This window comes from Phoenix dactylifera, chromosome 17 (genome assembly GCF_051530095.1).
Source record: "Phoenix dactylifera cultivar Ajwa chromosome 17, Ajwa_hap1_PhDact_Kaust_v1.1, whole genome shotgun sequence".
Classification (NCBI taxonomy): domain Eukaryota; kingdom Viridiplantae; phylum Streptophyta; class Magnoliopsida; order Arecales; family Arecaceae; genus Phoenix; species Phoenix dactylifera.
In genome coordinates, this window is record NC_143206.1 from 16,028,111 (window position 1) to 16,042,613 (window position 14,503).

At 39.7% G+C, this 14,503-nt stretch overlaps 2 protein-coding genes across 3 annotated transcripts; one reads left to right on the top strand and one right to left on the bottom strand.

Annotated features, from left to right (window-relative positions):
- Positions 1–137: 137 nt before the first annotated feature.
- On the bottom strand, positions 138–6,893 carry LOC103722170 (serine/threonine-protein kinase AtPK2/AtPK19-like). Of its 2 annotated transcripts, XM_008812624.6 has the most exons (7): positions 6,686–6,893; positions 3,614–4,548; positions 1,812–1,894; positions 1,591–1,711; positions 1,296–1,469; positions 712–819; positions 138–633 (listed from the first exon to the last, which is right to left on the bottom strand). In XM_008812624.6, the coding sequence occupies exons 2-7, from the start codon at positions 4,268–4,270 to the stop codon at positions 307–309; spliced, it is 1,470 nt and encodes a 489-aa protein (XP_008810846.3). In that variant the 5' UTR covers positions 4,271–4,548; positions 6,686–6,893; the 3' UTR covers positions 138–306. The 2 variants fall into 2 exon arrangements, with proteins under 2 accessions (XP_008810846.3, XP_088569289.2); XM_088713163.2 differs by lacking the exons at positions 1,591–1,711; positions 1,812–1,894 and having other exon boundaries at positions 6,686–6,855.
- Positions 6,894–9,750: 2,857 nt separating this feature from the next.
- LOC103722184 (uncharacterized) lies at positions 9,751–12,022 on the top strand. The gene is made up of 3 exons (XM_017846432.5): positions 9,751–10,254; positions 10,422–10,490; positions 11,799–12,022. Exons 1-3 carry the CDS (start codon positions 9,847–9,849, stop codon positions 11,859–11,861), a joined length of 540 nt encoding a protein of 179 aa, XP_017701921.1. The 5' UTR covers positions 9,751–9,846; the 3' UTR covers positions 11,862–12,022.
- Positions 12,023–14,503: the final 2,481 nt, after the last annotated feature.

Consider the following 14,503-nt stretch of genomic DNA (forward strand, 5'->3'; position numbering starts at 1 on the left):
TGTTTATAATAGTACTCTCTGCTCCCGTAGAGCATAACGTATAGTTAACCTACTAACCATTGTTTTGAGGGTAATTGAAGTAATAACTGAATAACCTAGAAATTTAAAAAACAGAAATCTGAAACATAGAACACAAATAACCAAAATGGGAGGTTAATATAGATCACACATGCCAGAGTAAAACTCCCGGGGTAGGAACAACTAAAGTGTCATCGGTGTACATGCACTTGGAAGCAACACAAGAAATTTTGGATAACTGATTAGACTAAAACCGCCATGTTCTAATTGCAAACGATTTTGGATGCTCTACCCGTAGATGTCCTCCTTTGTCTTTGAGCCTAAGGGGCTGGGCATCTGAAGAAAAGGAGCAGGCCTCACATACGTAAATCCTGCAAAATTGCTGTCTCCTGCGACTGGACTGGCAACTGGAGAATCCAATAATGGCATGCTGGTCCAACACTCGTCGAAGTTGGCAACACAGTTCTTGCCAGCAACATTGGGCAGGAAGCTTGGTCGGACTTCCCGAGCCGCCAGTTTCCTCCAGTTGATTGACTTGAACCACTTGTGGCTCTTTATCTCATTGCTGCCACCAGGCCCGCTGCCAAGGCGTTTGCTTGCTTCTTTCTGCAACAACTGCGGGCAGAAAAGAAAAATAGTCTGAGAAGACCATGAAAAATTTGCAAGGGTAGGAAACAAATGATTTAGACTTACGCCTTTCAACAGCGAATGAGCTTCACTGGACAGGTATGCTGGCAGTTTTATCTTCTCCTTTACTATTTTCTGCTGAGCCTTCTCCCTATTGCCATTGACAAATGGTGGCTGCACAAATATATAAAGATAAACATAACTAAATGAGAAAAGCTATGCATATGGTTCGCCGTACCGGCCCAAACTGAATAATATGGACCATACCATACTGTACTAGTTCAGTACCAATATTCAGTATGCCAAAAAAAACTCTGTACCATAGCAATACAGTGCTAGTATAGGATTGGTACAGGAACTGGTACTGGGATGGCGAACTTTAGCTACGCATGTGCACTAGAAATAAAGCAGAATTCTAAAATTGCCAATCGACTTGAGGGGAAATGATCAGAAATATTACTAATATCATAAAACTACCATTTCTAGTTGCTTAAATATGTGACATGAATGAAAGACCTGGTAGATAATATTATTATCACCCTAATTTTCAGAAATTATCCCTTGTCATTGCTCGAATGCATGACGTGAATAAAAGCTCTGGTAGACAATTTAGTATCTAGCAGGTGACGTGGACAGAGAATAAAACTAACCTTTCCGGTAAGCATTTCAAACAACAGGATACCAACGCTCCACCAGTCAGCAGCCTTATCATGGCCTTTCCCAAGTATGATTTCTGGTGCCATGTACTCTATCGTGCCGCACATGGAATTTGATCTAGTGTTTTCATCAAACTGCTTCGCCAGGCCAAAGTCAGTCAACATGGCCTAACCAAAACATTAGAAAATTTTATCAAGGTGATGTTAAACAACAGTTACAAGAGGGATGGACAGAAAGAATTAAAGACCATAAGAAAATGGTGCTAGACCATAAGAAAATGGTGCTCACATGACCATCAGCATCGAGAAGTATGTTCTCAGGTTTGAGGTCCCGGTGCATTATACCATTTGCATGAAGGTGGGAAACAGCGGACACTATTTCAGCTGTGTATATGCGTGCCAGATCCTCTCTGACAAAAACAGTAGTAGATTTCATGAATGGGTTTCATATATTTGAGATCATTCTTGACATCCCCCCCAAAAAAAAGGTTCAGAGAATAACATGCTCACCTGAATAGACCGTGACGATACAGCTGAAAAAATAAGTGTCCCCCATTTACAAAGTCCAGCACCAGGTATAACCGATATTTTGTCTGCATGACATATATACGATAACTATAAATGGAGAGTTGCCACACAGAATTCCCAAGGGTTCAAGACATTATACAATCAGTTAGTGCATCTTGTCAAGGTGAGGCCCAAACCTTTACAATTCAACTAAAGAAACAGGGACTTCGGTAAATAGATGCTAGCTGCTGCAGCTATTTGGAGAAATCAGTGGACCAAAGAGCGAAGGCAAGAGCCATAAGGCTTTCTGTATCACACTTTCATAAAGGTGTTATCAGTGCCAGGTGCTCTCCAATGGCATGTTATAGGAGAGGTGTGTTCTGGAAAGTGGTCTTTTTTAAGTGGAACTCCCACAAAATGTGTCTATATTCTATGCAAGGATATTCGAACTTGCCAGCAACCCAATTAGGGTTTGTTTGGATAATTGAGCTAAAAATCTTGTAGGATTCATCCATTGGGCCCGTACAACCAGCGAAATCATAGAATTAGAGGCTAGGCTAGGCCCATATTCATAAATACCCAAGAATAGCTTTGGAGTGGGCTGGCCCAAATCCCATTGGGAAAGAAAAAACCTTGCTATTCCACTCCAAAGCTATTCAGAGTTTTTTTCTCCCTACGGGATTCGAGCCAACCCACTCCAGAGCTATTCTTGGGTATTTATGAATATAAGCCTAGCCCATCCTCTAATCTTATGATCTAGCTGGTTGTACTGGTCCAATCTACGAATCCTATAGGATTTTCAGCCCAATCATCCAAATAGGCTCTTAATGTTTTTCCAGTTCACATGTATATATATCTAGGAATGGAAACAGAAGACTGTCTCTTATTGCAGTTGGGTGGATTTGAAAGCCAAGACATACTCTTTCTAGTAATATTCTTCAGCCTCCCAGTATAGTTACAGAAGTGACCTGGATTTTTTCACCTTTTCTGGTGTGTGTGCGTGTGCGTGTGCGCGCGGTGGGGGGCAGCAGCACTCATTAAAAGTAAATAAATATATAACGAACTGCTGGGTGCTTCTTGAGTAGCTGAATTTCTTTAAGAATCCTAATACTTTGGTTTCTTGATCTATGGCAATTGTATACACTATTTGATACAGCAATAACTATCAAAGATAAAAAAAAAAGTAAGAAATAAGGTACTTTTGGCAGACTTGGTGATCTTCCATAGATCATGGGTAACATAATTAAAACAAGGTAAAAAGAATGCAGTTCTTAATGTACTTCACTGAAGATGCTAGGTGCATGGGTATTATAAGCTTGACTTTAATGGTCAAAAGGACATCTGGGTGGCACTACTAAAAGCTTTCAGAAATGCTAGTTAAAATACCATAAGATTTGTGCACATACTGAAGATCCATGCCTGACTGATTCATCCAGCACATATGTAGAGATTGTGCATTGTACCTTGAGAGGTTTCAGTCCCACCCAACATCAGCAGTGCTAACATATGTTCTACTTACAGTGAGATGAGTCCTAATGAAAGACTTTTAAAGATGATTTTCTAATGCAAAAACCAGGAATGGCGTCAGGAATTCTCTGGCATGAGAAATTCTTTTCAATGCAAAATAGAACATACTCCAGTTTATGGATGGAAAATCGGCAAGATGACACTTTTGGTTTCAAAAACACAACAAAGAACATATGTATTCATCACACCTCATAAGCATAAAATATCAGATCATTCTCCAAGTGCAACATATTTTTAGATATAAATGTGGAAAAGAATAATAGAAAACACAATAATACCTGGAAAGAGTATCTGAGCTGCACAATGAAAGGATGATCAGTTTTTGTCAGTATATCTCTCTCAGCTTTCATGTACTCAGAATGATTCTTTTCCATAATCTTATCCTTTCTCATGACCTTCATTGCATATATTTCTGAGGTGCCCTTCTTCTTCACCTGAAACACCTTTCCAAATGCCCCTTGCCCAACAACCTTCATAACTTCAAAATCATCAAGCCCCACACCCTCACTCTTCTCAGATTTGCTATCATGCTTTTCAGCAGTGCAGATGCATAATGCCTGGTCTCCTGTCTCTTCAGAAACACTCCCTATGAGCTCCAATGAGCTCTCAGTTTCATGTAAAGTGAGCTTGTTGAGCTGCAAGGACTGACTAACACGAGCCATGGGCCCCACCAGAGAATGTGATCGCTTGCAAATCACCACTGGATCATCATAAACTTCCTCATTTGAATCTGATGCAGGAAGAGAATTCTCAGAGGCTACTTTATTTACATCAATCGAGGCTTGAACTGGGGCAGGACCAAATACATCAGAAAAATCAAACTCCGTGCTCTCGGAGGGCACAACATCAGGGGGATGCATCGGAAGAAGTATCTGTCTCTTGAAGGACTTGTCACCATGTGTCCTGGTTAGACCAGAAATCTGAGAGGAAACCATCTCTAAGAATGCTAAGTGGATGGCAGTTGTGATATGAATAGTTGCAGACGGTTCCTGCTAAAGCTAGCTCCCTCCACAAATCTCCGAGACAACAACTGATGAAGTAGGAATCCTGACAATGGCCTTGAACAACTGGAAGTTCACGTATACAACCGGAGCTCCCGGGAATGCTGGGAGTAAGCAAACCAAAATCCAGAAGTTGCCCTTGTTTCCCGAAGTACAGGAAACAGTAGCTGCCACAGTGCTTATAGAATTCATGAAGAATGAGCTGTCTGAAGCTGTTGAGTAAAGTAAAAAGATTATAAGTCATATGACATAAAGATAGAACCAGACTACCAGAAGCACTCCAATGTCATTGATGTACCACAAGGAGAAAACAAAAATGCAGCAAAACATGAAAACATTATCAGACTCCAATATAAAGTATGACAAGGGCACATAATGAAGTTATAATAGTCGCAGTAATTTCTGTTGATCATCTACAACAACATGTATGCATAGTAGATGATTCCTTTCCTGCATCCTTGCTGTATGTGAACCATGTTCATGGCCATAGTCCTCTAAGACATGGATGTTTTATGTTAGCCATGTTAATGGTCGTAGTCCTCTATGAATCAGAAGTAGGAGGCACATTTTAAGCCCTTGTGAGTTTTTGGCTACACATTTTGTTGTGGTATCTTAAAGAAAAATATGCCTATATCAAATATATACACAGCAAGTGAGGCATGGATGGAAAGGAGCAATCTGAGCTTGATAAAGCAACCAAGTGTGTGCAAACTGAGACAATTAGTTAGAGGAGAACCGGGAGTCGGCAGCAACAGAAAAATGAAGAATAAATAGCAAAAGAAAATCCATAACAGAATTACATATATCTAACACACCCTGTGCGATAGGTATATAAGAATAACTCTTCTCACATCAATATGAAATGGGATGATAATAACAAGGAGGGAAAGTGAAACCAAGTGATGGTCAAACAGAATATTGCATCATTGGTTGGGGAAAAAGTCATAAAACTAAGGCAATAATGGTCTCCTTGTGCTTACAGACAAAAAAAAGCAGCCTATATAGATTGACACAATAAAGTTAACATATAAAATTGTTCTTGATGAGTTAAGCATAACAGCTTTGAGAAATAAATGACTGCACAGATAACAGACACTTTAGCATGAGGGTGATCAGATCTGACAAGGTGTTCAAGCCTCATCAACAACTTCATATTCATTTGTTTGCAAAGAGACAAGCATTGGCGCATCACTGAAATAGTGATTGCAAAGTGTTTACTCAAAGCCCATCTACAGTTTTACTCCTAAAGAATTTAATGAACAGAAAAACAAAAGTTAGATGAAGTGCGCAGGGGCATCTAATTTGATTAGAGGAAGTCAATGGGAAGAATCTGCACCAAGTATACGGGAGTCAGATGTTAAAGCATCTAATATGCACCTCAAGATCTCACAGTTGCCTCTCAAACCTTAATTTTCCCCTCAACACCGTGCTAAAAAACCAAATTACATGGAACCCCTTTAAAAATTCCATTGTTCCCGTACACACAAGTCATATCCTAATGCCCCTACCCTAGGAATTTTCTCCCCCTGCACCTCCCCAGCGCTGGGGAGGAGGAATAAAAACAAGAAGAAAAGATGGGGGAAAGAAACACACTTAAACAAAAAGCTCTCTTTCCAATTGCAAGATCCAAACGCCCACGCCTCTATTAACAGCTAACTCATGATCTCTAACACTAACGCCAAGCCTTCACCCAGAATCGTCTCCTTTGCTCTCTCCAACTAACCATCTCTCCAAATAACCAGAGGCCCTGATTATTATCAACAACATTTCCGCTCAATTTTTGGGCAAAAAAGGCATGCCAAACCTCCACAAATCCATCCACTTCACCAAATCCAACCACATTAACTCAAAACCTCCCTTTTTTGTCCTGAACACGCCTCAATAAGATCTACCAAGAGGACCAACCGAATCGCACGGGATTTCCAAAGAACAATATTTGAGGAAAACGGAAAGAAAAGAATCTTATTTCCCCAATTCTTCAACAAAACTATCCAAATTTTCCATGAGAGAGGTCACAGAACCGATTGATTAAAAAGAAGGCATCTTTATGAGGCAGAATCTACTACCAACTATGTAATTGAAAGAAAAAAAAACCCTAAAGAATAAACGATGCTATTAACCAAATTAGATCGGATTACAAAAAAGAACTAGGGAACTAAAAGAATAAAGATCCAAGATTTACATACAATAAGCAAAATAAACACATGTAAATCGATCAAAACAAAGATCTCGCATACGCAATCGAATTGAAGCGCGTTTAAAAGCCAAAGATCCCGATCTGAAGCCCTCTAAACACAAATTAAAAAGACAACGAAACAAAGTGGAAAAGGGGGTAGAGAATTCCCTCACCTTGGAAGGGAGCGACGATTCGATCAAGGAACCGAGGGCTTGCTCGACCACCGCCTCGCGCGATCCACTCCGCCGCTCTTATTCGGGTGGGGCGGCCTTCCGCGCATCAAAGCCGAGCCCGATGGAGAACACGTGGAGAAATGCTACTGGACAATCCGAAACACCCCGTCGCTCGTTATTCGGGAATATGCGTTCTTATCGGGTGGGCGCTCGCCGAAAGCAACGCGCAAACAACGTGCTATTTTTTCGGGCGTGGCGGCCTACCGCGAATCAATACCGAGCCCGATGAGGACACGTGGCGAAATGCTACTGGAAGATCCCAAACCCCGCGTCGCTCCTTCCGGGGGAGTATGCGATCTAATCGGGTTGGTGCACGCTGAAAGCAACGCGCAGGCAACGTGGGCCGTCCGATCGGATGGGGCGGTCCCTTTCCCGCGTGGCCATTGACCTGGCTTTGGTCTGGCGTTCAAGGAGTCGTGCGGGACGCGGGGAGTTGGGGGGGGTCAGAGAATTCGTTGTTTAAGCAAAGGAGATGCGGAGTTGTCCCGCTACCGTCAAAGTCTGGATAAGTGGATAATGTTGAGATCATGATATATTATACCGACCCGACCCAGATAGTATAAGGCCGTGCCATACTGATTCGTTATCTATATTCAGTATACATGATGTATCGACATTCAATACGTCAAAAAAAATTTTATTATACCGTATTGATACTATACTAGTGTAACACTGATATAGAGTCCGGTACAAAACAACGAATTTTGGTTGAGATACACTTAACGTATCATGTCTAGATTTGATAAGACTCGATTCCACATCTCATTGCATGCCAAGTTCACTTCTGCAAGCCCATGCAGTGCATGGAGCATGCACAAGAGATGGGGAAAGTCACAAGCTATGAAATTATTCTAGCAATGATTTCAGGAAAATTAAAGCAATTGATTCATTACATCCTGGCTCTAATGGTAAACTTTCACATGGATGCAAACCCAAGTTGTAGATCTTGAGGTTCTTAATTGTTGACATTTTTTGACCCGGATTGCGGCCCATGGGCTATGGATACGGTCGTCACATCCATGAGCTCCTCCGGCCTTGCCCAATATACCACACTCGGATATTAACTCAGGTACATCCTCCTGAGGAAACACACCCGGATACTTAATATTTTATATGGTGTTATTAGGTGCATTATGTGGACATTTTTCGCTCAAATGTGAAAGTTAACTCAATCATTGACTTTCAGAAACAAAGTTCTATGCAGTTCATGCAAGATGGTGGAATAACTAGAGACGTTTATCTTTGTACTAGTCTATTGTTTATAAAATTGTTTTGCTAATCTTTTTCCTATGTCGAGATGGAAATGGATCTATTGATCTATACACTGTTGCAATAAATAAGAAGAATAACAAAAGAAGAAGAAGAAAGAAAAAAAGAATAAGAGTATACAATATTTATGTGATTCGATTATTGACCTACGACCAGGAGCCGATACAAAAGTTTTGCTATAGAAAAATGGAGATTGCAAAATATAAGGTTTCATCTCAAATCCTAGCCTAACACTCAATTAATTATTTTCTTTTTGTAGGATTACAAAAAGTGAATATAATATAATAAGTCGATTTGGACTTGAATAATCAAGTTAGTTTGGCCTGGGGGGGGACTTTTTTCCCCTCCATTCCACTCCTTTGGCTTACCTTGCTTCGGAAAAAATGTCTCTTTTTATCTCCGTAAAATTTGTAAAACAAAGCATACTCAACAAACAGCCAAGATGAATAGTTGGCAAAATAATTAAGATTTCCTACCTTAGAGGGCAGGAGAAGGAAATGAGAGTTGTTATTGGCAAAATCTTAGATACCGACATAATGATGCATTCTCTTCATCTTTCCTTCTGTCTCTAATCCAAGCTTCATGTTTCCTTCTATCTCAATCCAGGTCATGTTCATAAATCCTAATAAACATAAATCCACGTAACCAAGACGAACTTCGGGTGGCCAGACTTAGACAGCAGTGCCTAACTCGAACTCATATGTTATATCCAATTTGGCTAGTTCAAATTCTAGATCAATCAAGCAAAACGACAGTAGAAAAGCAATCATACTGGCCAAAGATCCAACCAAGAAACACTTCAAAGAATATTAGATAACATAAATATTTCCAACTGAGATAAAAGACTCATCCATCAGCCGGGATGCTTTGTATCTTCATATTTGATATTTGAGTTAACAAAAATGTTGCTTCTTGTATTTTTATTACTATTACAATCAAGAATATAAAATACTTTAGTGGCATTAATGCTTAATACATATTTGAAAATCTGTTATGGACGTAATGATATTGAATATAACTCGATATTCTGTATATCTAATGTCACACAAATGTGTTTTTGGAATTCAGCGATTTATCAAAACCGATCTATAATGTCTCATTGTGTATAAAAAAGAGTAAGAACAAGGATAGTACTCAAAAGAAAAAAATTCTTAAAATCTCACTATTGCAAGTGTGGTTGTGTGTCTCCAATTTTTTTCCAAAAATTAGTTCTTAAAAATATTATACTATATAATAATATATTAATATATAATGATAATAATTGTAATACTTTATATCAGAATATTATATTATACTATAAATATATCATTATATTACATTATATCACAATATATTACTATGTTTTATTATATAATATAAAATTATCTTATATTATTATGCTATATTATATTATATTATATTAAGTAATATTATATTATGTAATATATTTATGTAATAATATATATTATATTTTATTATATTCTTCCACACAATACTATGCAATATTCTTTATGATTATTTTATCATTTTAAACATATTTTATCAATTTGTTTGTAAATATATATTAAAATTTTACAGCATCTTAAAATTATAGTTATCGAATAATAAACAAATTTTAAAAAAATATTTTTTAAAAAAATTAGTTTTTCAAAATTTTACCTAAAACTTCAAAACTTTACTGGCTTTGCCAACGAGGCGTTAGATATTTAACGCATTCCTCGCGTCCAATCCCGTACATCCCTATCGGTTGACGCCCACACAGTGGTAAATAGCCGTTGCCACTTCCCCCTTTCGAATTCAAACGTTCATCCCTTCTCTCTCTTGCTTTGTCTCTCTCTTGGCTTCCCGCATTGATGGAGTCTCCAGCAGCCGGAACCTCGGGAATCCGGTCGCCGCCTCGCCGGAAACCCCTCCAACCGAAGAATTCTAATGCGAGTCCGGCGCCGGCGAGCCTTCCGAAGCTGAAACCGACCCAGATTTCGCCGTTGATCAAGGGGGATGCGGACAAGGAGAACCGTCCGATCCATGTGGCCGCGATTGGGTCGCTGGAGGCGTCGCTGGCGGAGGAGCTGGAGGCGATACGGAGGAGGAGGGAGAGGCTCCGGGTGGAAAGGGAGAGGACGGAGAGAATGCTGAGAGAGAGGGATCGGGTGTTGGAGATGGCGGTGAGGGAGTGGGAGAGGAGAAGGGAGGAGCAGAGGAGCGTCGAGTTGGAGCTCCAGAGGTTGGTCAGGCTCAAGGAGCTAGAAGACTCTTGCATGGTTAGCTATTGCATCCTTTTTTAATCTTTGTTTGTTTGTTCTTCTGATCATAGATTTCCCACTGATTAAACCAATAGTAAGGATAAAAAATTCCCTGGATATTTTTCTTTGGCATTTGTTTGTCATTTTTTGATTGTCGTTTTAATATGGTTGCAAATATATTGCAGAGATTTTCTCCTGTCAAGTCTCTTAGAGCTAAAGAAGAAGAGAAGAGAAGTATTAAAGCTCAATCACAGGCAAGTGCTGCTTTTGGCCCTTTTTCCTTTCCCTTCATCATGTGAATCATTTGACTGATGAGTAAGGGTAGCAGTGGACATGACATTTTACTTGCATTTTATATAAAGGAACATGAAATCCCCCGAGACATTAATGAGCCAGCCTAATTCCAGGACTGATAACTTCTAGTTAATCATTTCTTGCAATTATAAGTTATCCTCATTGGCTGAATAGCTTCTCTTTTTCTACGCTCGATTCTTTTAAGCACTCTAAATCTTGCAAAACATGATGAACAGCAGGAATCTTTAGTTCAAATATTTCATCCTTATTTTGCAATACCAGCATTGAGGTTTTAACTTTATTAGCAAACTATGAAGTCAATTCACCTCATATTGAGCGTCAATTGGTTTGATTGGTGAAGTCACCTGAGCATGAGTACTAGTAACTGAGTTTGAGTCTTCCCCTCACCTCGATTTCAGCTGGAGTTCCTCCTTTCCTAGTCTCTTTTTTAAGTCATCAAATCTATAATGCTTGTAAGACAACAGATATGAACAATATCATCAATAGAAATCTTTACTCATATGCTGCATTCCATTCACAGTTGGTCTAATGCTTCTATTCTCTAAAAACTTTGATTTATATGCTAGCTTATGCAACCAGTCTGCGAGAAACTGCCATACTCTCAAGCTTGTTGCATGTGATCCTTGTTTCAGAAAACTTCATAAAATCTATTGATCAATTTGTTCCATGCAGTACATATCCTGTATCCTACCTGTTCCCATCAACTTCTCAATGCTCAGAGATCCTCCTGCATGCAACTACTTTGACCTTGACTAGTTTCAAGGTAACATATATTGGTTTGCTTCTTAAAACTTTGAAAGTCACCATGCCATACTCTTGATTTGCACCCTGCTTAGACCATAATTTCTGGCAATATATTAACAATGTCAATGCAACTAAGAACAGACAGTCCAATGATATTGAGCCAAAAGATCCTTTTTGTTTTATTGAAAAGATACCATGAGCTATATAAAGATTTGGGAGTTGGTCTTGATGCTGAGTTGATGTTCAAGAAAAGGGTATTGCCCCCTAACTATAGATCAGATCCACCGGACGAGAAACTCAATTCCACACTGTTGCTGAGTCGTCGGACTTATCCACCTCAGGGATTTGCACCCTTGATCATGAAATAGGCAGTATAGTGCAAGGCTCATACGTGCTTTTGATCAACTGATAAGTACTACTAGTATAGAACTTCATTTGTCAGTGGCCATTTTTTCTATACAAAACGACAGCAAATTTTAGCTAACATTTCTCCCCTTCTACAGGGATTGAACTCTGCAGCACAAGATAATGAAGCCACAGCGCAGGAAAAAGCACCAGAGAACTAGTCATTCTTCTCTCGCCATTTTATATTTCATCACCACATCTAATCCCTTGATGGATGCTTTCTTGTTATTTTTCGGGCTACATATAGGTTGTGGCCCTGCAGCGAAGTCAAGAAAGTCACATAGCTTATTTGCTGCCCCATGCCAAATATTTGTAGAGGCGTTGAGAGTATCTAAGTAATAATATACATGTTACCATACTTGTGTTGCAAGTCCATGTTCTTCAGGGTTATAGCTGCAAAAACCAAACAATATCGTGAACTTCACTTGATCATGCTTTATTCGGGGTGGCAATTGGTATACTATAATATCTGAATTGGTGCTAACAATTCAAGCTTGTTTAGAGCCTACTCTGGTGGCAAAAGGGTTGATGCACTAAAAATATCTTGGATTTGTTCTAATGTGAAATGGTAATGTGCAGATCATTTTTCATAATTGTGAGGGCCCGTGCATGCATGTGATTAGTCCAAATCAGTTATTAATTGGATATATAGAATCAAAGAATCCAAATAATACATTCCGACTAGCCATTTTGGGTAAGGTCCTGAGTTGTTACAAATAGTATCAAAGCGGACCCAATCCATAACTTATATAGACTAGGAGGCACTTTGCAGCATGGATTCATTGAGGCTGACCATGGATCGATCACGGTGCTTGCAATTAAATATGAATGAATTTGAATCTTTAGTATGATAAGGATGTCAGAGCTTAAACGGAGAGAGAGTATGTGAGGATCCGTGCAACTAGTCATTTTGCATGAGGTCCTGGATTGTTATAATAATTGTTTAGGTCCCATCAAAATCAGTGAAATTAAAACATCTAAGTATGTTTTTAATGTGCTCAACAAGCAGCCAATTATCGATAGGTTTCTGATTTCTATGCAGGTCATTGGAGCAGCTTTCTATGCCTTTATGGCATCTCAGAGAACCACGACTGGCCTCACTTATATCAAAGGCTAGGGAAACTTTTCCCAACCGATGACCATGAGAGCTCAGAATGGCCAGAATCATAGATAATTTTGGACGTGAGGATATGACTCGATCATCCACTTCTGAAAAACAAATCAACGTGGGGATTCACAGTGAAGCGCAGAAGGAAAAACCAAAAAGGAGCAGAATGTTTAGCAATGGAACACATATTTCTGACAATTATCCCACTTACACAACCAAACATGGAATGAGACATTTTAACCTGCGCATGGTTAAGTATGCTTTCCAATCTCAGATGATTAGCGTTTCCTAGTAACTTGCACCAGTGGTAAGAAATTTTTTAAATTTAGTTGTTCAATAGTTAAAAAAAGTGTAAACATGAAAGAACATCAGTTAGGATCGCAAAGTTATCTTATTGGTCATGTCACAAACACATTCTCTATCGATATCTAATCTAACATCAATTTCTCAATAATCTAACTAGGAGATGCTTTGTTCGATGAAGGATAGCTAATCACGAACCATTCATCTTGCAACTTATGAATGACACAGAGATGCGTAACCATTGCTGAAAGATGTCAGAAAGATAAAATCTTTGAATACCTTCCAAAATGTAGCATAGAGAAAGCATCAACACAACCCCCCCCCCCCCCCCCCCCCCGCGGGGGCGCCGGCGCCCCAAAAAAAAAAAAACCCATCAACCTAAAACAAATTTTAGGGTGAAAGAACATATGGGATTACTAGAATTTGTAACAACTCGTGACACAAGATATAAGAAATCCAATGGTTCTTGGGCTGATTTCTAGAGCTAAGTGAACGAATTTTGGTGCTGAAGCTAGCAATTTAATGCAAAGCATGTCCAAAATAACTTGCACACTTCACATTGCTCTCCTTGCGAGGTGGCAGAAACAAAATTGTTAATTGCCATGCAATCGAAACTAGTACGATATATGATTTCAGTCAATATGACATGACATTTAAAGTACTGCCATTCAAACTTAACAAGTACTCGAATCATTACACCACCATAGGCCTAGTGGGCCTCCTATTGATCTCCAAAAGAGTCCAAAAAAAAAGAGTTCAAGGACGGTTCGGACTGTATCTTTAGCACGAAAGCATAATTGATCTCTTTTTACGACATCAACCATTGGATAGATTCTTGCGCATATCTCAAAGCATTTCGGATTATGATCCAACGGTGGATTCGCGCGAAGGAAGATGATTCCTTCTTTCGTGCGAAAGATACAACCCCCTTCTATTAATAGGCCCGGCGTTCACACCCCTGCATTTGGGCAGCTTTTTGCAAGCTTAGCCACTGCTCACTTCGGGTCAGTACGGAACCAGTCGCGTCACTTTGATATATGGTCAGGTGTCAGCCTCCATCGTCCAAAGTGATGTCATGTCCTCAATTACCATGCCGTGCGTGCAAGCACGGAACGTCTCTTTCTGCCGTTTTTTTCGCTCTTTGTTTATTGTTTTTTTTTTTATATATATACTATGATAGCAGTTCACTCGCGTCCGTTACTCTCGTTCCTCGCTTTCCAGCTGTCTACTTTCAGATAAAGCTTGCCGGTGGAACGTGGGGCCCACCAATCTCAACGGCCCCCCACCCCACGTTTTGAACACGTATCGGCGGGGGCTCCTTCCGCGCCGCCCATTACCCAAAACAACCCGTCTGTGGCCCCCAATTTACAAATCTACCAAAAAGGACTTGCG